Below are 24793 nucleotides of genomic sequence, written 5' to 3' on the forward strand. Positions count from 1 at the left end.
CAATCCCAGCCCAAACTGTCACAAAGCGTCTCGTCTGCACGCCCTTCGTCCCCATCGAGGCGTCGACCTCACTGCAGTTCGTCGTCGTCATCGACTTGAGTGGGCTGATGCTCATAAGCCATGGCGTCGGGCGCTTTGAAGGGGCGTTCTCTTCTCGGATGACTCCTGGTTTTCTCTCTACAGGGCGGATGGCGGACAGCTCGCTTGGCGCTACGTGGGCGAGAGGTGTGTTGATGTCAGTGTTAGGAATCGGTTCCTGGAAGCTGAAAACATCCCGGTTCTTGCATGGCAAGCCATATTCACCGGACGTGTCACCCGGTGAGCGTGTTCGCAGCGCTCTGGATCAGCGTACGTCAGTATGAGGGCGTGCTCCACTTCCTGCCAATACCCACAAACTTCACACAGCTCATTGAAGCGGAGTGGACCAACATTCCACACACAGGCCACAATCAACAACCCGATCAACTTGAAGCAAAGGAAATATGTTGCACAAGCAAAATGGGAGCAAAAATACAAGTATTGCGTTTATGTTTTTGTTCAGTGCAGGATGATCACAATGTTTACAGTTATAAACCTTTACCTGCAAGTTCCAGATGACTGACAGTTCAAAATATCTGAAATAAGAAACCAGGCGAGGAGATATCGTCTCACTGCAGTGGATCATCCAGCAGCCCGGGAGCGGCCTGACGTCTTCATCCAATCCGACTGTACACACACAAACACACACACACACACACACACACACACGCACACACACAGACCTGGAATCCTTTCAAAGAGAGCAGCAACCTGGGCCATTAGTGAAGGAGAAAAGTAGAAAAAAAAAACCCTCCGCCTATTATCCAACTCCTCTCTGGAGTTTCCATGGTCGTGTCACTGTAATGAGATGAAAACAAACAGTAACTGTAGCCGAGTGTGTGTATGTGTGTAGTGTGTAGTTGCTAAATATTGCAAAATATTCTTGTGTGTATCTGCAGCGCTCTCTTGTCTGGTATCAATGGCAGTCACTTAGAGTGTGAGTCAGTGTGTTTACTGTTTTCACAGATGGAGCTCTGACACTGTCTGGATAACTGAGATAAATGACTCGCACTACAGCTCAGCAGATGGGAGAAACAACAGCCAGACACACACACACACACACACACACTTCCATCCACAGTATATACTTGTGCTTGTCAGTGCATCCATGTGTGCGAACATTATACATTAATAAAAGACAGGTGATCGCTTTGATCACCAATTATTTACTATTTTATTGAGATAATAGAGAGTAGATCAACATCCCTCTCAGTGGATTTTAATTGTGTCTTGGGTGAAACCAGACACTTTTTATCAGTTGATATGTTTCTGCTCCTAATCACACAGTTCACAAAGCAGCTGCTCATTAGTGTGGGAGCGTCGGCTGCCGATCGGCTCAGTGTGACCACTAATTTAAACCACTGGACCTGTCTGCAATCAATTACCAGAAGCTTTTGACATGAAGCAAAATAAAAGAAAATTGTGTCCTTGTGACAATGAGGTCTTCACATGTGTAATGGATTTTAAATTAGAATATGGTAAATTGAGAAGTTTTTTTTTTAATGTATCACTGAAGCTGTAATCCATCATATTGTCTCTAAACGGTTCCCAAAGGTTAATGCTGTTTTGTGGAGGCCATCGCAGCAGGTGGGTCACACTCTGCTCCTTCCCCTCCACCGAGTGTCTGCCTGATAAATACTGCCCCCGTGTGGGCAAAGACAGAACAGACACTCAATGATTTCTCACTGCTCCTCAGATAAATTTGCCACCGAATCAAGGTAGAATAACAACTTAGACATTAAGATGCTATTTACTCCGTTACCTTTTGGTGTCTTCTAACCTGAATAAGACCTTCAGAGCCAGAAGTATTCTGTAGGGGGGATTTTCTAACAATCTTTATCAAACAAAATAACCAGTTATTCAACAGCTTTTAGCTAGTGATTTTTTTTTCTCTCTCTCTCTCTGCTTATTCTAATGTCTGATCGAGGGTCAAACAGATGATTGAAATGTATACTTTTGTATTAATACAGCTGTAAAATACAGTTAAAAAAAAAAAAAAAAAAAAAAAAAAAAAAAAAAAAAAAAAACAACAACTACATAATGATCAAAACAAACATGAAGGTAAATGAGCCGCACCACATTTTCAAGAAAATGCTGCTTGGAATGTCAAAACACTGGGACTAAGCAGTGTATTATCTTTAATTCTAATTTTTTTTTGGATTTACATCCTCAAATGTTAAACCTGTAACTCATGTCATCATTCTAGATTTAGATTCTGTGAAATGCTTTGTTTTGATGAAACAACGAGCCCACTTCCTTTTTTCTTGCAGTAGCAACTTAAGTAACTAGCAAGTGTAACCACTCAGTAATTTCCATTAGCTTGCAGTGCAGGATTGAAAGATAAAAAAAAAAAAAAAAAAAAAAAAAAAAAGCTTTGATTTAATAACACACATATAAATGGGAGCTGGAATTGATGAGCTGCACATCAAAATGCAGACCAGCAGCTGATATTCTACCTCATGAGTGCTTTCACTTCAGCCGGCGCTTTATCACATTCAAACAACTCAGAGCATCACTCCAATGTCAAACCAGCTGTCACACTTCAGCCGACACCACTGAATACACCCAAAGTGGCACTTTCTCAGAGGACCGGCACATCCATCACCACCTACACATCCTCAGACATTTCATTCCTCTCACTTAAAAATTACACCTTTAAGTCACTGTCAGTCTCCTCTTTATGCTGCGTGCACAGTCATCCAGGCGACCTAAACCGATGATCAGCGCTCACTTCCCTAAACATTGGAAAGAATGAGTCACGTACATGTGGCGTGATATCCGAAGACAGCAACACACCAGCACACACCCTTATCAAAACACATTTGAAATATAATTTATTGCACATTTAAAGATCAACATAAAGTGGCACAATACCTATTTCAATCCTGTTACATTGGAACAAAAGAAAAAAAAAAGAAAAGACAAAAAGAAGTCCTTACAAAATGCTCACACCTTACTTTTTAGAATTGTTTTAGACTTTAGAACAAAATGGCCATAAAGTTGTAGGAATGCTGGACCAAAACTGCATAGATTTATAAAATAAATGGACATTGAAAAGAATAAGAAGACTTGAGACACTTTTTTTTTTTCCTTTTAAATATGGCACAGAAAACCCAATCAGACCTTGGCGTTACTCACACTTGTCATGAGTCCACTGACTTCCACATTGTCCCAGTGCTTACAGGCGGGTCAGCGTTTCAAAACAAAGAGGGTTATTTCCCCATCTCAGGAAAGAAAAGCACTGATAATGAGAACAGGTTCTTGGAAAATTACAGAAATAAATGTGCGTGAAGCCTAATTCTGCATTGTCTTTTGCAGATCAGAGGTCTCAAACCTCAAGAATTGAAAAGAGGAAGAAAAATAAAAAAGAAGAAGACATTCCTTCAGCCCTGTTTACGATAACATCCTATTAGTTAAATAATTTGGGAGCAGGCGTGCGTCACTGTAAAAACCTCGGCGTGGAGGTGCGATGAAAGAAAAACTATACAAAAACAAATTACATGATAGTCACAGTCATTTGTTTAAGATACTATTTACATCTTTGACCTCATTTTCGATGTCGCACGATCACATCACAACCCAAAGTCCTCGGTCAGAGTAGTTTCAGAATCATCCTCTTTATTGATTATCATTGATCGTGACTGGGTAATTAAATTCATGGTGTTTTGTGGCTGTGGACCACCATCCCCGTTATTGCTGCATGGCTCATGTTCTGGTTTTTCTGTTGGAGAAGATCTACGACTTCCTATCCGAAGTGGTATTGTCTACACTGCAAAGCAAACTGTCGGAGATGTGCGGCCGATTGAAAGTGGCGTACAAAAAAAAAACTAAACCTAAAAACAGCCATCGTTTATGTACAGTATGACTTTGGGAACTGGCAGCAGTGAATACGATATCAAAAAATAACCATGGTAATTCGGATGGCACCAATGATGAGAGATCTACATGACTCCCGTGCCTCACGTGAACCTTGAGTAAAAGTAAACATACACATGTTGATGTACAGTACAGCATAAATACAAACCCAGCCAATGGTCAAGAACAGCACAAAAGCATGCTAACTGGCTTCAAAAATCAACTCTTCTAGTGAAGTCTCAAACACAGTTTTATTAGGGTTACCTGATCAGAGTTTTACAGTTTCATTAGGGCTGCCTGGTTGCATATTTTCTATGGACAACAGCTGTGATGTGAATAAAAACCCCTTCTGTCTACTTCAGGGAAACAGTAACAGGTTTCTCTGTCCTGGAGTTTTAATTTAAGCTTTAAATAAAAGGGAAAAACTAAAAGACCCTCGAGGATTAAACAGTATATATACAGCAGTAAAGAAACGTGATTTGTTTGCATCTTCAGTTGGATTTTTTTAATATGGTTGATCTGGCAGCCATATCAGCGAGTCACAAGTGTTTGATGGCGACCGATATGAGTTAAAACTGCCCTTTAGTGCCATTCTTATTTCTGAAAGAATCTTTCCAGTTAAAAATCAAAGCAACAGTCATTCAGACACTACCTGCATCAAAACGATTTTAATCGAGATTCAATCCATCAGGAGGTTCAACGTACAGCTTGAAAAGAAAGAAAAGGATGGTCAAACAAGAGAGAAAGGCCTTGAACGTTACTTTAAATTTCCTAATTTGTAGTATTTATAGAGCTTGCCTGTGGATTACGTCTACCCCGGCACTACCATGATCGCAGTTTTACCAGCCTTGACTACTGGGAAGTCCCAGAAAACCAGAGAGAAACTGAAGTGTTTGACTGCCGCTGAACAAAAAAAAAAAAAAAAAACTTAAACCACAGGACATCTGTCCAAGTAAACATAAAGAGAAAAATGCAAAAGTCGAGTTCCAGAGCGGAGTTATTCGGAGACACTTTGAAGAAGCAGCACTTGAGAAAAACCAGAGAGATACTGAAAGTCAGACGGAAATAGAGGAGAAGAGGCAGAGGGGAGATAAAGGACGCTAAGAGAGACAGACTTTCCTTTGGCACCTGAGCCACAGTGGCAGTGCTCTTCTGTGGGCGGAAAAGGTACCAGACAAAGGTGAAGAGACGACAGAGGAGGGAGAGAGAGGGAGGTTTCACAAAACAGCTCGTGCCCGATTGAAATCTCCTCCCTTGACCTTCTCTCTTCCACGGGAGACTTGTTCTCCCCCCCCCCCCCCCCCCCCCCCCCCCCCATCCCAATCTTGCTCCATCTGTAGATCCTGATTTGGTTCCTCCCACATCAGCGGCACCTCTCAAAAACATCGACACTCACGTGTTATTCGCTCAGCGGGTCCGGCCAGAGTTCTCCGTTACAGCACTGAACCTCCTTTCTGCAGGAGAACTGGAGTGAACAGTGAGTGCCAGCAGAAAGGAGGTTCTCCGGGTTCTTTTTTTTCCCCCTTTCTGTCTCGGGTTTTACTTCCACAGAAGAATCTCAGGCTCCTCACAGCAGAGTTTCACAGGCTCAGATCCTCCCACAGGCGCTCCTCTGAGGTCGGTTAGTGCAGATCGTTCATTGCTGAGGCCCCACCCCGCCCCACAAGACCCCAACCACAGGTTCAGCTTCAGTGTGTGGTTCTATAGGTTCTCCCCAGGCTGATACTGGGGTTCTGTGGAGGTGAAGTAGTCCTCTAGGAAGCCCTGCAAGTACTCGAACGTCGGCCTCTCCTCGGGGTCCTTCCTCCAGCAGGACAGCATGAGCTCGTGCAGCGAGCTGGGGCACTCCGCTGGGCAAGGCATCCTGTAGCCGCGCTCCACCTGGTCCAGCACCTCGCGGTTAACCATACCTGGAGGCAGAAACCGCAAATTAGTTCCTCAGGGGTTAGCTGCGTGGTTTTCTTTCGTACAGGGGCAATGAAACAAACACCATACCTCCTGCAATCATCTCCCACCACTTCAGACCATTGTTTTCAGAGTACAACTTATATTATTCCACATAGATCTACATAAATGTAATTTTTTTTTTGTATGGTTAGCTAAGAAAATATTAAAAATGACGAATAATATACCATCGTTAAGCTACTTTCATCAAAGCGAGCACATAAAACCCAAAGACATTAAATTAAAAGATATGTATGACAATCCACACATTTGAGTGGCTTAAAAAAAAAAAAATCACAAAAGAATGTAATTTTCAGGGTTTTGTTCATATCATGAAACCAGAGGAGTTTGTATTATTGTCAGGTTCAGTCATCTGTTGCTGTGTTCGCTTCAACAGTCTTCCATACAAGCACACTTGTTTTTGTTTGACCAGCTTAAATAGAGCAGCTCTCTCAACAGCGTTAAGCCCGTAAAATTGCAGCACTGAGTGTAATTTGACACCAGCCTCCTGATAATTTCAGCTGCTGAAGCTTAAGCAGACGACGCTTTAAAAGGAGCGAATGTCAGCTTGACCAAAATGAACGATCGCAGCCGATTCCAGAGTTTTTATTTCAGTAGGAGCTCCTGAAGATGTGATCAACCTCATTTGACCACATTTATTATGACGATCTAACACTTTGAAATTATATATGTGGGAGAACATTTCTGAAACATGCTCCAATGGGAAGGTGTGTGGACTCTTATTAATTTGACGTAATTTTCACCTGGATAAGGAACTCTTCCTTTAGTTGCCAGCTCTGTGAGCAGCACCCCAAAGGACCAGACGTCGGATTTGATGGTAAAACGGCCGTAGAGCGCCGCTTCTGGCGCTGTCCATTTTATTGGGAACTTGGCTCCTGCACATTGAAATGAATGAACAGTTAAAATACAAAACGACAAATCAGAATACACACACAGTTCACACCATGAAGCGCAAACTCACCCTGTCTTGCAGTGTATTCATTGTCTTCAATGAGTCTTGCTAGACCGAAGTCGGCCACCTTACACACCAGGTTATCTCCCACCAGTATGTTGGCGGCACGCAGATCCCTGTGGACGTAGTTCATCCTCTCTACGTAGGCCATACCAGCTGCAATCTGGAAGGACAGAGAGGACGTAAACTTCGATTTTATGGCCGAGCATGAGTCACAGAGCTTGAGAAACCTTGAGTCTTCTGTGGTTTCACCTGAGCGGCCATGTCCACCAGCTGAGGCAGACGAAGCATTTTCCCCGCTTCCCCTTTAAGGAAGTCCAGCAAGCTTCCTGTGAAGGGAAGATCAATAACATCATGTTCACAGAGTTTACAGCAGCGGGGAATGTGTCGTTGCAGTTGACAAATGATTGTGTCAATTAAATTATTAAACCAATCACTATAAGCTGTAAAACAAAAAATGACTGAAATTGTAAATATGCTTTTCTGAAACAGTAAACAAGGGAACATTTTAATTTGTATGAAATTATTTAATTGATTTAATTAAAAGCCTCTTGGTACCTTGGCTCATGTACTCTGTTACGATGTAGATAGGCTCCTCGGACACGACAGCGTACAGCTGGACGAGCTTCTCGTGCCTCAGCTTCTTCATGACCTGTGCTTCCTGGAGAAAGGCTTCTGGGGACATGGTGCCGGGCTTCAGGGTCTTAATGGCTACCCGTGTCGTGCCATTCCACGTACCTGTCCAACGACAGAAGCACAGTCACCTCATTGTAACATTTTCACAATAAAGCACTGTAGAGATTAGATCAGAAAAATTAAAAGAATGGACCAGTATTGATCAAATAGCACACTACACTGAGACAGCTTAATTCTCACATCCTGTACATTCAAAGTCTGTGAGGGTTTCTTACCCATCCAGACTTCTCCAAAGCAGCCCTGTCCCAGCTTCAGGTCGAGGCGGAGGGACTCTCTGGGAATCTCCCAGGCGTCCCGGGCCAGTCCCTGGGTCTGAGGCTTGGCCACGGGACAAACGTCCGTTAGAGCGTGGCACAGCCCGTCCGAGTGCTCTGGAGGAGGGGAGAGGAGAGAGAGAGAGAGAGAGAGAGAGAGTGAGCGAGAGGGCGTTTTAAGAGCATACGTGTCATGAAAAGGTTAACCGTGAGGGCTGCAGCCTGCTCCCAGCTGACAGCGAGCAGCTGTGACTCACTGCGGTAGTGGAAGACTAGCTGCTGGAGGCTGGTGAACTGGGTGCGAGAAGTGATGTAGAAACCTCCGCTATCCAGCTTCCTGATCTTGTAATGTTTCACATTCAGTCCTTTGGTGTTGTCATAATCCAACACCGACAGACAATACGCGCCTGTGAGCGGGACAGAAAACAACAGACGGAGACAGGTTAGAACAATAAAGGCGGCTCTGGGCATGTGCGACAGCTGCGCTGTGGAGTTTCCTAGCAGCTGTGTTCCAGCCCCCTAAACTCCCTGTTGGCCTGCATGAGGTCCACTGATACCCCGCTAAGCTTTTGTGTCCTTGTCCATTTTGTCCATTGCACAGGAATGTGGGATTTTACGGAACTTACTAATCTTTTTTTTGGGCAACAGCTTGAAAATTCCGTCCAAATAAGTTATCAAAAAAAAAAAAAAAGTTAATCTCTGTGTTAATAGCAATAATAGAATGAAGAATTCAAGATGTTGGAATATAATGCGTTTCACAAATCATTCAAAAGGCTGAACTGACTTGGCAAACCGAGGCTCTACGGGGAGGCTGTTAGCAGAGAGAGAGAAGATGAAAAATCAATCGTCTTTGATCCGGAGTTTTGCTCACTGATGTTCGCTTCTCTTCCCACGTCAGACAGAAAATCTCTCGCAAGGAAAGACCTGCTCAGAGTGCGCCAACCGACTAAACCTGAAAACCTCCAGGAACTCGGTGCCCTCGGCTGCCTCAACTCTGTCACATTCAAAAGCAAAGGAAAAGTAAACCCTTTGTTGTGGTTATCTTTATTTGTTGATTTAACAGCACAGCTCTGCAGCATTGCCAGAAGAGAGTAGAACTACTTCATTAATTCCAGGGGGACATTCTTGAAATTGTTCTATTCCTCCAGTGAGAAGGGAAATAAACACCTGCAGTGATGGTGGCAGTCGTGCCGATGTGGGTCACAACTTGTGTTCTTCCACTCCGATCCTCAGTAAATGATCAGATTCATCTTGAACAGTGAGACACGATTTAAAAAGTCTACAGCATGTGGGCAGCGTGTCTCAGCTCATATCTGTCACACTGCCATCTCGACGTTGGACATCGAATACAGAACACACCCAGAGGCCACCGCTCCTCCTGCCAGAGCTCCTCCCCCTCCCACCGATCCTCCCCCTTTTCCTGCCAGTCTCCCCCCTTTACAGTTCATCCCTCTCCTCCCCTCGTCGCAGCGTGTGTGTTGGGAGAACAGAGACTTATAGCCGGAGGGAAATCCAGCACCCTCCTAGGCTGACCTAGTTCTGGCACAGTGATTCACCCCTATCCATTCACAAGCCCGGCCCACTCCACTCGTTTCCATTTTCCCTACGCTTCCTCCAAAACAACCCCCTGAAGAGTCCGCCAACGTCACTCTCGGCGCAGACTTTCAGGGAAAAAGATGCAAAACTCTGCCACGAGCTCAGAGAACAAAGATGTGGCAGCACAGGCCTGTGCGAAAGTTAACAAATGGCTTAATTACAAGGTTCTGCCTCTTTCAAATTGAGTCCCTAAAGATCTACTCGTTTCAAAGCAATTCACATCTGCCGTGCGCAGTAAGCTCCAGGGACCCAGAAAAAGTGTCATTACTTCCTTTTTTCACACAATTTAATGCATGTACAAAATTAAAAAATAAAGCTTTTTTTTCTTTTTACTTGCTTTGCGGCAAACTATTTCTTAGATAATCTTTGTGTTACTTAACAACAAGGCAACACAAATAAAGGACTGTGCTACAACTTAATTAGTGAAGCTACATGTGATTCTTTCAGTGATACTTTAGTGGCATCAGCTGCGGCCCCAAAACTAATCACTAATAAAAAGAAATAAAATGGATTATCAATGTTCCGGAGCTCAGACTTATGTTTCCTGGGTGCCTGTTTTGTCCCATTAGATTTAAAACCGTGAAGTTATTCAATATGACAATAGCCTATTATTATATTTAGGAGATTAGAAACTAGATTATTGGCATATTGCTTGATGCTAAATTTCTTCTCATGAAGCCTCAAAATGTATTTGTTCATTAATTATCATTCCATCCATCGAGCTTTCATATCACTTTATTTCAGTTTTGGTCACAGGACGCTGGAGCAAATCCCAGCAGCTGACTATCGACGAGGGCAAGTTACAACTGCACACACAGAGCCGTTCATTCCAAATGCACTGAATCCCAAATGCATGTTTCTGGAATGTAGGAGGAATTAAAAAGGCCCTTTCTAACTGATAGCACCAAATGAGGAGAAAAATCTTTAGCAATGCAAAGGTTAAGTAGGACTGTCTAAATCATTTATTACATCTTAAGCTTATTATTTTAAAACAAAAATACATAAAAATTCAAAACAGAGTGTTAAAAATTCATCGAGACCAGATGTCAAAAAAAAAAAGATCCTCGCCAAAAACAATCTTACTAAGTGATCTCCCCCCTCCCCCTCTATAAATCCTCAAAATAACCGTTTTAATGGATTATTATGAAGTGGTGCAGAGGAAGGCAGAGGAGGTAATTGGCCTTCATAATGGATCTTTGATAATGGCTGAAGCCTCTGGGGCGACACGAGCGTCCGCTCTCTCTCACCTTTAGTGGTCTCGCTCTCTCTCACCAAGAAGGTTCCTCGTCTGTTCTGCAGGTTCAAAAGGAGCCTCTCTGAATCACGCCGAGTGATCTTCCCAAAATACCACCTGTCAAAGTGGGCCACAGAGAGCAGCGTCAGTCAGAAGCTGCCGCAGGCAGTCAGAGTTACATCTGGACTCAAACCGCCGTGTGGAAATAGAGTATCGGCTCACTTTACATTTAACTTGTAAACGAGGCTCGATCGTCATAATCTCGGGAGTTACACAGCTACAATTCAGGCAGCGCACTGAAAAACCGCTCTCAGATACAGATGGGGAAAATAAACTCTGAAGTAAACAATGCCAGTGAAAGAAAGAGGGTAATGTACTCTTCTGCCTGGATGGAGTCAGACGGAGCCACATAGTTGCTGGGGATATAACCACTCTCTCCTGTCGTCAGGGAGCGGGCGAGCCACCAGTCTCCTTCTCTGTGGAGCAGGGAGAGAGGGAGAGAGAGAGAGAGAGAGAGAGAGAGAGAAAGAGAAAGAGAAAGCGCAACAGAGTCAACAAGAAACAAAAAAAAAAATCAAAGCAAAACCCACATTTTTTTTTTTAGTTTAAAAGACTCGACTGAGATCCTAATTTAATTTTTTTTTCTTCAATATTTACAATGAAACACTTGATTGAAAGGTAGAAATGACTGTGTGCTGATCTAACTTCAGAAAAAGGTCAAAACATTTCATATTCTTTCTTGATTACAGAGTGTCCCTTCTCTTGGAAACAGTTACACTACTTATTGCTGGCAGAGCCATGCGCATGTGTACAAGGCTCCTTAAAACTCCTCGTTCGGGTAGGTTTTAGTATCACAGCCCGGGTCACTAGTCTCAGAGGACGATCAGTTTGTCATCAAAGTGCAACACACGGTTATCAGCCACCAGCCTCTCACTGGACTTTTCATTAGTTTTGTAAAAGCAATAAATGGGCAGTGAGTTTATTAAAATATTATGATGTAAAACTGAAATTCAGGACAGCTGCAGTTATTCTGAAAGGCAGTAAAGTTTAATTGGAATATGGGAAATTTAAAAAACACGTTTAAACCTAAATGAAGTCCTGACTCCAATCAAAATGTTTACCAGGCAGGCAGTTAGAACGGTATCTGCATTTCATCATGTTTTTGTGCGACTGCTTCAAACTTTTATTGTGTTGGGGACTCTCTTTTCATTTCAGAATGACTCATTTTTGTAAGCCAGAGCAAGTACGCTTAGTTTTATCATGACTTTTCTTTTTCATTAAGAGAAACTATTTATATTGGCCGTGAAATATTACAGCATTTTTCCACCGACATGATATTTTAAACTCTCCCAAGTTAAACTTTTACACTATTTGAGTGAAGCCCACGGCGCCCTGAATAAAGCAAAAAGGAAACTGAGGTTTTTCCAAAGTACATATTTCATCCCACACCTACATTCACAGGACAGGAAGAAAATGTGTGAAGAAGAGGAAACTGACAGAGATAAGCAACCTTTTGTTCTCCTTGCAGTCCCTCACTTCTGTTACCAAAATCCTTCCTTACGTTAGTTACCAGGCAAGATAAGGCAACAGATTTATTAATTCATCACTCTATGAGTCTGATCCACGCAGTAGCAACGGGACTGCGAACAAAAGGTTGCATTAGATGTTTTTTTTTTTTTTTATTGCATTAAATATTACTGACCTGAAGCTGTACTTTTTCCTAGGAGAAACCAAGAAGCATGAGAAAGGAAGAGAGAGGGAGAGATAACAGACACAGCAGACACATCAAAACACAGCAAGGAGACACAGCAAGGCAAGCAGCACAGCACAGACAGATAGCAGAGGAGCTGCATAAGCTGAGGGACTGCACGTTGGGGCTGCTGCAACTTCGATTTCCCATTTCAGAGTTGTTTGTACTTTATTTATTAATTTTACCAAAGAGGATTATGCAAATGTCCCTCATTTACTTTCCATTAATGACCAAATCCCCGCTATAGATTCTCTCAGAAATAGTCTAACAAGTTCCAATTCATGAGTTGAATTAGGATTTTTTATAAAATCCAGTCCCCAGAGGAGTGTTCTGTAATGCAGACGTCGCACTCAATTCTGTTTTCCAGCCCCACTATGCAGTGCAAGACTGGAGATAAAGAACAGCAGAGCGGACTTATGGCAGGAAGTTATGGACAGCGCTTATGGGGAAGTATCATAACACCGTTGTTCCTATTTAAAAACACCTGCATGAGAATCATATTTCACATGCTGCAACGCCTACACTGCAGCTTTGTTATGATCTTTCTGTCTCATCGAGATGACAGCACAACACACACACACACACAATTCAATCACACCTTTTTCATGTCATCTGCGGGAATAAAAGAGCAGACACGTCTATATGGCAGCCGCTCTAAAGAACATGATGACAGTCGCTCAGGAGAAACAGAACATAAGAGCAAAGCGCTTTTTTTTTTAACCTCACTTTTAGTAAACATATGGAGAGATTCTCGCCGCGGTTATTTCTCTCACTTTGTGTGTCTGCGTAAAAGTATCTACGCGTTTGGTTGTATCCACACCAACGTGTGCATCGATAAAGCTGTTGGTCTCAACACCCGAGGCACCAGAGAAAGACAGACGACGGCTGATCCTTACGTGTTGTTGACAATTTGCAGCCGGTCGCCTTTCCTAAAGGTCAGATCAGACGCCGTCCGTGACTCATAGTCATACAGTGCCACGAAAGTAGTAACGCCTCCTGCAGGAAACCACACAGACACACACACACTTGAAAACATTCATTTAGGAAACAATGAAATTAAAGACACTAAACGGTACTGTGCTTCCCTTGCAGCCTCATCCAAATTACCTGCCGAGACGCAGGCCTCGCCCTCCAATCAGCTGTATCAACATTTCAGCTCCACATGTAAAGCATTTCGCCCCTGCTGTGTATTCATATGAAACAATTTACCAACGCCTAATGAAAAGTATTGACATTCAGACGGCTGGCGACCAATCATGCTTGAAGGACAAAGCCATCACATTAATGTTTTTTCCATTTTCTGTGGCGCTTTCCATCCTTCCCCTTAATGAACCTGCGATCCGAACCAGGGAATTCTTCAGCCAATCATCGATCGGCTCATTAGATGTGCGGCAGCAGAAGGGATGAGGGGAGCAGGACCGCTCTTAACACCGAGGCGTGCCTCTGCTCTCGAGATGGATCAGCGTTACCCCTAGCCATCTGCTGGGCCCAGACACATCACAGCTCAAATGTCGCCGAGAATCTGGACGGCGCGGCGCGTTAGATGTCAAAGTCAAAGTGACGCCTGGCCGTTTGATGGTGGGGAAAACAAACACCTGTCGTGTTTTCCTTCTGTGTGAATGTGATTCTCTGTAGACACGTTTTTAGATTCTTGGTTTCTCACCAAACACTTTTGTGGTCTCGCACTATAAAAGGAAATCAGTATGCTATCAAGGTCTCATCAGATCTCATTAAATCTGCTCCTCTTCATTCAACACTGAAAAATTACCAATAAATTAAAGCAAAAATAGAGAGAGATTAAAAAAAAAATCAAAATAATGAATGAAAACTAGAGGAAGCAACATAATCTGCATTCCAGCACCTTGTGTTTTAACTCTTGGTGAGTCAGTACAGTGCTTTTCATCAATACAAATTAAGTATTGGTCTGTATTTTCTTCTCAAAGTATAATTTCCTTGTTAACCCGAGTCATTTCACTGATGCAGATTTTCTGGCTCCAGTATGCTTCAGTGACAGGCCACACATTGGTGTAGACTAGAACTTAGCACTCATCTTCATTCATTTCTGATCTTTTGGGCCTATCTATGTCCATGTTCTTCATTTGGTTATATTTTATTTTTTTGGCTACTCCATTTACTTCCCATAGTCTGAAGACATGAGTGTGAGGCTAGTGTGTGACTCTAAATTTCTGCATGAGTGAATGTGTGAGAGATTCTCTGTTTCCATGTGTTGACCCTGTGAAGGACTGGTGACCTGTGCAGGGCTGTGCCGGACTCAGGGCGCCATTTGCCACCAGTCAGCTGAAAACTGCTCCCTTGTGGCCCCAAATTAGATAAAGTCAGCCAGCTAGCATGTTTTTTTTCTGTCTTACATTCTGACTCAGTGATTTTCAGCAGGGGGACTGTGACATGGTCTGTAGAAAGCCATGTAGGAGCATACATAAGTTATAATTACATACACCATACCGTGTATCATTATGAATGTCATTTGATGCACCGCCTTATGTAAATAAATCGGAACTGGGCTTCCTACCTGACAGCGGTCCTCTCTGGGGTGAGGTGACCGTTCCGGTGTGGTCCACCCCTCCAAACAGAGCCAGCTCGGGGGTGTTTGTCGGGGCGTGCTGGTGCTGCCCTTGATGGCCTCGCCTGCCCGTCCCCACGGCGGGGCTCCTGTTGGGGGTCTGGGTCTGCTGGGCGGGGCCCAGGTGGTGGAAGTGCCCGCTGTCGGAGCCCGTGCCTATAGTGCCGTCCAGGCTCATGGAGCGCTGGCCCGGCTCCTTGGGCTTGCTCTTGCCCGCCCCCATGTGCAGACCTGGGATGGAAGCCAGTGATGAGTAAGACTGCAGCACTGCTGATCGCAAAGCATTAAAAGAAAAGAAAAAAAAAGTTCTTTTAAATTGTGACCATATCTACTCCTTGTAATTAGGTTTGACAAAGTGTTGTTGTGATCATTACAGTGAATACTAGTAATACTAATTAGAAACGGCATTTTTAAATTCATCAGCTACAATGTGGTTCCAGACTGAGGTGACCTCTATCGTTATATAAAACCCAGGGGTCTTCTTTCATCTGGGTCGTAATAACTTACGTCAGACGTAGCAATCATCTGGATGCGAGTCCTGCTTTTAAACTCGGAATATTCATAAGAAGTTTCACACACACTCACGCATCCTATCACATGTTGTACTCCTCCAAAAACTTTAAAAGTGAGATGCCAGCGTTGACTAAGTAAAGAGAGTGTAGGATTAAATTATGTAGGAAAGCAATTAGTATTAAATCAAATTGAAATTGTGGATATAAAAAAAACCCTTTTATTCATTCATCAAACAGGTTGTGACCCCTTTTCTGATGACAGTCACCTTTCTTAAACAAAACTCTCCTTCAGTAGTATGTATTGCGAGCGTCACATCACTCCTGCTCTCCTGATCCACTGCAGAGCATCACCGGAGCGGCAGTCTCCGTCTCAGAACTGTGTGCACGAAAATACTCAGCGAACAGGACAGAAAACACCACGCGCACGCATTCAAGGTCATCCCTACACAATTCGATCTGTTCTGATCAATAAGCATTTACAAGGAGAGCAGACATCAACGGCCTTGATCTGCTGGCTGGCTAAAAAGCTCAGGTAGCACAAGGGAGCCTGGCAAGGACACAAACAGTTCAGCACTCAACAGGCAATTATTCAGCCGCTTCTCCATCCTATCCTGATGCTGAACGCATCTGCAGCGACCCGATGAACGCAACAAGTGAAGAGAGCGCCGTCAGACGGCGACAGAACATGCTCCGACAGTCAAGTGCGCCCACAGAAAAACTTGGAGTGCCTCGTTCATACGCCGAGTCCGATCCCTGCCCGCGGGCCCTGGAGTGACTCACTGCGAAGACCAGCTATTTCAGGCCAGCTGAAACAGAGACAGTCACACACACATGAAACAGCCTTGTTCCTTTGTGAATAGAGGAGCTCTCAGTTCCAGACAGAGTGTATGCATGTGCGTAGGTGTGTGTGTGTGTGTGTGTGTGTGTGTGTGTGCGAGTTTATGTGCACTAGCAGCTGTTCCTCGGTCTCTGGGAAACGAGGCTCAGTCGCACACTAACACCCGAGCGCAGTTGTGTCTCACATCCTTTTTTTTTCCCCAAACACATGCATGTATTCCTGTGAGTGTTTCCAACACAGTTGTGTGAGTCTGACAGACACGACAGAGAAGGTTATTAACAGACAAGGAGGAAGGAAGTGACACAGGCTGAAACAAAGATGAGTGGGTGGCTGCTGTACACTGCATGGACAGCTGAAGCTTAGTGGGTGTTTTTAAGTGTGATGTGTGAGCAGAGCATAATTACACAGGTATGGGGATTCTCAAAGACATGGTAGGATGCCACTGTGGAGATGTGTGGGCGTGTGAGCCGGGGAGGGTGCGTGAACGCACTTGAGCGCGAGTGATTTCGAGCACTCGCGTACAGTCGTGCAAGGGCTTTGATTCAACTCCTGCCAGGATGTAATCTGCACACTGGGGGGGTTTACCATATCCCATGGTGCAACACTGAGTCACACAGAGATCGGCTCAGGGGCTCACACAGACGAGGATGGACGGGACTGAGTGAATTGTGCGCAGAGTAAAGCACTGTATTTGTCTAGCTCGCACAAAAATTGGTTGTTACTTTGTGTACAGTAACTTGTGCCAGTACTTAGAGGATCAAAACCTCCAAAGCTGACTCAAACACGAGGAGAGTGTACTCCCTTCCACAGTACCTTCAGTCACAGTTCAGGCTGATTTAAGACACAACGTTAAACCAGCTTTGCATGTAGTTTCAGATTTTAAACTATGCACCTTCAGTGGAGTTCATAAGTTAACCACAAGCTGCAGATTGACCCTTGGAGGAAGAAAATAAATGCTATGTTTTATCAAAAGATCAGATTTTCAATTAGATGCCACATTACTTAAGGCTTCACCCACACTGGGAGAAATAGTTTCAGGGCTGCGTTCCTCATTTAAATGAGGATCTCAGTCCTGACGTCCATTAATAACACACAGTAAATCCCTCTTCAGTTCAAATCAAAGTTACCTTTGTAAAGATATGAAGATTGTGAAAGAAAACAAAGCAAAGTTTTACTTTATAGGAGTTTTTCTTTAAAAAAAAAACAAGTTCATATGATTTTATCTTTATAGATGTTACACAATTTCAGTTAGATTAATGAAACACTGTTGTGGCCAGACTCATCGGTTTTGTGGTTTGACGCTTTGGTAAAGGAGATTTAGATGCGGAAATATGTTCTACAGAATATGTTTCAGCACTTTGTGTGTTAATCACAAAATGTGGTTGAAATTCTTTTTCCACTTTAAGGTTTGTAGACACTTTCAAGTGTCCAAAAAATGCTCAGATGAAAGAAGGAAGGCAGTTTAAAGTCTTTTTTTTTTCTTATCAGCAATCATTTAAAGAATTCAGGAAAAGGAAATGTGGACAAAAAGCCTCAACCACCACATTGGTTGACATAATTAAAGCTTTGTGTTTTGACCATCAGTGGCCGATACTGTCCCATCTCCCCATCACCAACACATCTCATCATGTAAACTACTCACACAAAACTGTATTCTTTCGTTTTATATGCTCGTCCTTCAGCGAAGTAAGGTGACCTTGAGGGCTACATATATTCACTCATTTTAAACTAATGTTGCAGTTTTGTGTGTTATGTGAAAGAGATGTGATTCAGATGGTTTGGTAATTAATGTATGTAGGAGAGATAATAGCAATGTAGAGAAAAAGAAGCAGAAGCTGAAGCTGCTGGGAAAGAGGAATCAGAGAGAGGAGGAAACAGGAGACGGAGGGTACAGGAGGAGCTGCTCCTCTGTGGCAACCATTAAAGAGAAAATGCCAAAGAGGAAGAGTATTACTCTTAATACTAGACTTTGGAATTAACAGACAACCCATGTACATGCTGAGCCCAGGAGGGAAGGACTCATTTTTTGAAATTCCATTATAATTCTGTTTAATATGGTTGACCTGAATATAGTCTGCTTTCAGTGTACTTTTATTTAAGTTTAGATTCTAAAAAATAATAATTCCCCTCTGGGATTATTAAAGCACTCCGATAGATTATTGTGACAGCTGTGATCAATAAATCCATGGTACTTGCGCATGTATCTTACACGTGCGATAACTTTCCCTTGATTGGTCAACAGATTGTAACGAGTGTGTTTACAGCGCTGAAGTATTTTCCTTGTGGGCAGAAGAAAGCGGTTCAGCTCTGATGTTCAGTTTCTGGCTTTGATCAAGTCTGAGACTGATGGGGGAGACTGATTAATCATTAGAATTAATCTCACACTGATGAGGAGAGGCAATGATCCTTACAGTCTGGTCCTCAGAGAGCCGCGGTGGACGCAGTGTCCAGTGCTGACTCGTGCTCTCTCCAGGACACTGCGCACACACACACACACACACACACACACACCACAGTACCCTTGAAAGCCTCAGAGGCTGCGCATGTAAACAACAGGGCTGACTGGAGCAGAGCCTCACGCCCTCTCCTAATATGGTGTCAGAGGGCCTTAATATCAATGAGTGCTAACCTGTGACTCCATCCAGCAATGTGATGGAAAAGGGAGGATAAAGAAGGAGGGACGGAGATTCAGCAGAACTGATTTAAGCAGAGTGGACACATTGAAAAAATACACTGGTAAAAAAAAGAAAAAAAAAAAAGAAAAGATATTCTCCGGGGTCTTGCAAAGGTTTCAGAACAGAAGAAATGAAATAAATAAATAAGGGAAAAATACGAGAAGTGAGAGACAAGGAAAGGTTTCAATATGAATGAGGTTTTTTTTTTTTTTTTTTTTCATAAAGCAGGAGGACGGTGGAATGTGGGAAATCAGACTGCAGCGCACCGCGCCGCTTCGAATGCCAGCGAATTCAACAGGAACAGGCACCTGAGCAGCAGGAGGGCGGGATGGGAGGAAGGAAGTGAGGAGGGAGATGAAGGAGGAAGACGGGCAACAAAGGCGCTTTATTTCCCCTCATTCACAGGGATGAGAAACCAAATCTCCTCCCGACAGACACTCCTGCTACTTTGCACCCTGAATTGCATAATCACTAACAATCATTAAGAACTCACACTCGACACGAGTTGAATTGTGGGATGTGAATGTTTCTCACTTGATTTCCTTGGACTTTGGGTTTTGCTGTGTACAAAAATTCCATCACGTTAAGCATTAAATGGTTTCAGATAGGAAAAAAAAAAATACAAAGGCATGCCGAATGAATAAACCGGTGCCTTTCATGTTGTTGGAAGAGAGATTCAAGGATTAGATAAGGATGGAGGCAAGTACGGGTTTCATTCAAAGGCTGGCTTTCTGAGTGGCATTTACCTCCAGATCACAATGGGCTCCATGCGCACTTCAATATTGACACAACATTTATCACTAACCTGCGCATGTCTCAGTCTCGATGCTGGCCGATACTTTAAAATCCATATCTGTACACGAAGTAAGTACTGGGCGCGAGAAAAGTTTGCTGTAAAGGGAAAGTAAAGGGAGAAAAAAAAATCCCTGGATGGTCTGAGAGGAATGCTGATAAATGAAAGAGGAGAGTCCTACCGCCTCCCGGGTAATGAAACCGCATCGCATACGGCCATTCCTTCAAATAGGTGAGTCTACCTGCACTCTAATGTGACCTATACAGTCTGATAAATACACTGAGGGAGTCTTTCTCTGCTGTAATTGTTTCATCCATGGCAACTGCAAAAAAGCTATTATTCCACAGTAAGTAATGGAGTTAAAAAGTGAAGGTTTATCCTTCGCGGCTGCCATCTTATTTTCACAGACATTCGTGTTCACCACATTCGGTGGATTCCTTGAGGTTTCCTCAAGCGCCACAGCTGGTGAAAGCCTCTCTTTATCCAGTAAAATATCTCTACATCTTCCGTCAAGACTTTGCATGGATTTCTGGGAAAACATTTATTTTTCTCAGGAGAACGAATCCCACCAAGTCTGGTAATGTCTCGGCTTTCCCCCTGTATAGGGCCACCGTGAAGCTAATGTGTGGTTCGCCTGTAATTTTTCAGAAAATGTTGTGACATTGTGGCAAACAGTGGAACTCCAAGCAGAAAGGTGCAGGGTGTCCTATAACGCCAGACTGCTTCTGTTTACACAGGGTGGTAAAATCCGTCTGATAAGCCTTTAACCTTGTTAATCTGTTACTCCAACTTGACTTCCTGGATTATATTTCACTGTCTCAGTGCCTTCTTAAAAGCGACACAAAGGCTGTTCCGGGCACCGATTTGATGCAGCAGTTTTCACGCATTCGTTCATTCACGAGCTGCTTGAAGTTTGAAACTGAGTTTGAGGTTGAAAAACAAGAAACTATCCCAGACACACATGATCCTCAAAGTGATTTAGTGGTGCAATAATGGACGCAAGGACACACAGATACCTGTATGTATGGGCACAATGGCACAGACCACTTGTGCGGGCTGACTAGGACCTTTCTAAATGAATAATCCTCTTTGGGCCCCTGAGGACCAATGAGGCCATCAAGAAATTGGTGCTATCCATCTTGATCTTTGTTTCCTGTAATGATTCTGTCACAGTATCTGAGTCAGAGTACCAGTAAAAGACAAGTCTGATAATAGTCGAGATCTTACAACTAATGCTGATATAGCAATGACAATACATTCGCACCACACTGTGAATCCCAACTTGGAACGTTAAAGTTACCAATGAACCCTTTCATAGTACATTTACGGCAGAAGTCAATATAGATTCATACTGCAGCGGTCGGGTGGATTTAAAAAAATTGACAGGATTTTATTTCATATCTGTACAATGACCAATGACACACAAACGGAATATTAGGATAGCACACATGCTTAAATGTGGAAAAAAACACAACTCAGATTCATTCCCATATTTGGCCTGCATGACGAACATATGTAATCCACCATCTGAAGCCGAGCACACTAAGCTGTACATTTCTGATCAGGCACATAAGCACATTTGGCCACGACAAACCTCACTGAGTCACAACAGATGGAAACAGTTGCCACTGTGCGGCAGATACCGGAGCGGCTCGAGCCAATGTTTCAGCTGAATGGGAAAAATTTGCAGTTTGCCCTTGGGAGGGGTGGGGAGAAAGCGGGGGGGGGGGGGCAAAGATGGCTCTGAAGATCAGAAACAAGAGGAAATGAGCGCATTAGTGTTACTGTCCCGTCCCGCTTTGTGCTGCCTGATGACATGAAACAGTGCAGTTCACAAACATGTATAATACACAGATCATCTATATATAGCCCGGGTGAGCGAGGGAATAGGAAGCAGACTGAAGAAGGGCTGAAGAAAAGACAAGAGTGACAGACGACCGAGAAGCCTTGTCCCATTTAATGCCACAGTCACATCTTCTCAGTTGTCTTTCCTCAAGATCTTTTCATTATTAACCCCGCAGACTCCACAAAGTGCAAGAATGCGTCTGGCGGCATCGTCTTATCTCCCCTCCTTCTCTCACTGGCAACACACGGAGGAAAGGCGAGAAGAGGAAGACGGTGGAGGGGAGCGCTGTGGCGCTCAGCTGATAAAACCCACTTCCGTTTTGTGTCCATCTTTAAGTGATGGATCTGGCAGCCGCTGATCCGGGCCATGAGGAACAGCTGCGGCGGCATGATTAATCTTAAAGGACACGGCGCTCGGGTCGTGTCAGAAGTTCCTGACTCTTCACAAGTGATTAACTCTGCATATTCACAAGCTATTTAGCAAGGACAGCATGGAAGCTGGAGATGATTTATAAACAACCTATCCTGAGCACACCTTCAAAACAATGGATTGTTTCATGAATCTTTTCACTTTGAATTCATGAGTCAATAAACAAAATTAGGTTTTATTAGCAATGTAACACTTTTAACACTGAGCATATGTTTTAGGTTACTGCTCAGGAGCCACGCTCAAAGCTTATGTATTTTTGGAGCAGAAATTCTCTGCTTCAATACAAAATGTAATATCAATATATTATTTACATGATTGCCACATTGTTAATTGTTGCTTCTGGCAGGATGGCATGTTTTTAAAAGGTTAAGGGAAAAAAAAATTCTCTCTCTCTTCCCACAATCTGAGCTCTTAATGTTTTCTTTCTTATCTGTTTGCGCTGCTGTTAAGTAAATTTGCCTTCTAAACTAGAGAGCAAACAAAAATAACGCAAGTGAAGATGTAACCTTGGGCTTTGTCAAAATGTAATGAGTCACCAATCAATTGTTTTGGAGATATCCAGTAAATTATTCAATAACAAAGATAATCCCTGGTTGCAGCCCTAAAGCTAACATCAATCTCCTACTGGCCTCTGACAAGGTACACATTGTATTTTGACCCACTTTCAGCTCTTTTTTTGGGGAAATAAATATGTAAGTAACTGTAAGAAGGACTTTGGCAACACAACAAGGTTTTTTTTTCTTTTTTTTTTTTAGATTAATTATTCCTCATGCTACACTAACCACAGATGAGCCCGGCATATAATTCCATCCTCTAGGGTCGTCCAGTGATAAAACACGATATTGAGCTTTCCCATCATTCAAGCGTTTCATTCATAGCAAACCGGAATCCGCAGTCTTATGGAAATTAGCTGGAACTTGCCCAAAAGAAAAAAAAAATACCAAAGTAAATGTAAATAGATTAGGTACATAATTAAAATGCTATTTCCCCGGGATTAAACGCCAGTTGTTGTCAGCAAAGCTGCTTTCAAAGAAACCCGGGGTGGGGTAGGAGCTGCCTACAGGAGTAGCAGCTGTCAACATGATAATGTCTTTACTGTGGGAAGAAAAAAATAAAATAAAAACAGATCAAAAACATACACAGCCCGTGTCTGCCAAACTGATCCACTTTAGGCACGTAAACAGGGATTTGCGAAATAGAACGGGGATAAAAAAAAAAAAATTGTGAAAAAAACATAGAGGGACAAAGCAACTGTGGCTGTCGGAGGCTCCGGCTCACATACAGCGCATATGCGGCCTGATGAATCAAAACAGGTGCTGTTACAGCTCCATTTTGAACGTCGATTGCTTGTTGGCTTGCTTTTCCGTGCGCACTCGGTTTACTGCGTCTTCCCCGAAGCTGCCTGTGGCCGCGGATCAAGTGTGAAATACGACAATCGCATATATGCTTCGGATTTAGCGAGGTGTAGTAAAGCGTCCACCACCACCACCTCCTCCTCCTCCTCCTCCTCCTAGCCCTGGCACAGACTGAGTGGCACTGGCCAAATGTGCGAGCAACACAGACTGAATGGCCTGTGCAACAATGAAATACTCAGTGCGTAAAACAGCCGTGTGGGGGGGAAAATGCGCAGCAACAAACCAAATTAATACTAATTATTTAAATAAAAAAAACCCACATGAACACACAGGGGCTGTAAACATCCATAAAGCTCAGCTTCTCTCGCTCTAAAATACTACAAGCTCTAATTAACTCACCTTTGACGCGTCTGGAGATTCAGCCCGAAAATCAGAGACGCGCAGCGAGGAACCGTGCTAGATCCGCGCCGATGTCCTCATTAGAAAAATAATGGAAGCGGATGGCCAGTTGCTGTGGAAACCTCGGCCGAGCCACGGAGCCCATTTAGCGAATTTGGGCAGAATCGCAGGAGGAGGGGGAGGGGGAGGTGGAGGAGGAGGAGGAGGAGGAGGAGGAGGAGGAGGAGGAGGAGGGGGCGGAGGAGGAGGAGGTCATGACGGGGACTGCCTTCAGGAGCAGGGGGCACAGCTGCTGCTGCCGCTGCTGCTGCCGGGGCGGCTGCTGCGGAGGGCCGGACAAACTACGATCCGCTTCGTCTGCAGAGCCGAAAGCGGCAGCGAGCCTGCAGAGCCGGGGGCTGCAGCCAGAAGGCTGTGCGCGCTTCTTCTACGGCCGCACGTCCACGGCTGTTTTTATAGACAGCGCCATCTACCGTACACACGCGCAACTCACTCTGTAAAGGGACGAGTCACGCAAGCAGCAGGGAGCTGAGCAGGGACTTTGAAAATGTTCTGTTTTGTGTTCGTTTCACACTAAGATGAGATTCACTTAGAGCCTCTGTCAGTAGTTTTATCTCAGGACATCACATTTTGTGGTTGTGTTTTAAACAAATGCCTGAGCTCCAGAAATCCGTTATTTCTGTACCACTAGGATGTACACTGCAAAAAGGGTAGTCCAAATACAAGCTATCAACACTAAATTAAAGAAAATTACTCTTAAAACCAGTGAAATTATCTGTCCATGCAGCAAGTGAATTGGACTTTAAAAGAGATCCTTGATATAAGAATTTTAAATCTCTATCTTTCCAAGCTCTATCTTGAATTTATCTTAAAACATGTAGGATGAGACATTTTGACTGAAAACAAGACTTGGTAAGATTTTGAATTTTTACAGTAGTGTACTCAGTGACAAACACTCTACTAGGATTCGTCAAAGGTCTTCTTC

The 24793-nt window shown here is 43.6% G+C and overlaps 1 protein-coding gene across 2 annotated transcripts; it reads right to left on the minus strand.

The window, feature by feature from the left end:
* Window positions 1–5592: 5592 nt before the first annotated feature.
* On the minus strand, window positions 5593–24030 carry LOC115388290 (proto-oncogene tyrosine-protein kinase Src-like). 2 transcript variants are annotated; one of them, XM_030091347.1, is made up of 13 exons: window positions 23809–24029; window positions 14911–15192; window positions 13277–13376; window positions 12333–12350; window positions 11008–11106; window positions 10644–10747; window positions 8058–8207; window positions 7762–7917; window positions 7409–7588; window positions 7103–7179; window positions 6860–7013; window positions 6642–6773; window positions 5593–5843 (listed from the first exon to the last, which is right to left on the minus strand). In XM_030091347.1, exons 2-13 carry the CDS (start codon window positions 15182–15184, stop codon window positions 5635–5637), a joined length of 1653 nt encoding a protein of 550 aa, XP_029947207.1. In that variant the 5' UTR covers window positions 15185–15192; window positions 23809–24029; the 3' UTR covers window positions 5593–5634. The 2 variants fall into 2 exon arrangements, with proteins under 2 accessions (XP_029947207.1, XP_029947208.1); XM_030091348.1 differs by lacking the exon at window positions 12333–12350 and having other exon boundaries at window positions 5635–5843; window positions 23809–24030.
* Between the last annotated feature and the right edge of the window lie 763 nt (window positions 24031–24793).

The sequence above is a fragment of the Salarias fasciatus genome, chromosome 5 (genome assembly GCF_902148845.1).
Source record: "Salarias fasciatus chromosome 5, fSalaFa1.1, whole genome shotgun sequence".
Taxonomy (NCBI): domain Eukaryota; kingdom Metazoa; phylum Chordata; class Actinopteri; order Blenniiformes; family Blenniidae; genus Salarias; species Salarias fasciatus.

What these genes read in the sequence shown, in the direction of transcription:
- LOC115388290 (XM_030091347.1), bottom strand. Translation starts at nt 15,184, where the DNA reads ATGGGGGCGGGCAAGAGCAAGCCCAAGGAGCCGGGCCAGCGCTCCATG. An exon ending in GACTCCATCCAGGCAGAAGA is followed by an intron (nt 10,748 to 11,007) that starts GTACATTACCCT and finishes CCACTTTGACAG; the next exon opens with GTGGTATTTTGGGAAGATCA. An exon ending in GCTAGTCTTCCACTACCGCA is followed by an intron (nt 7,918 to 8,057) that starts GTGAGTCACAGC and finishes CCCCTCCTCCAG; the next exon opens with AGCACTCGGACGGGCTGTGC.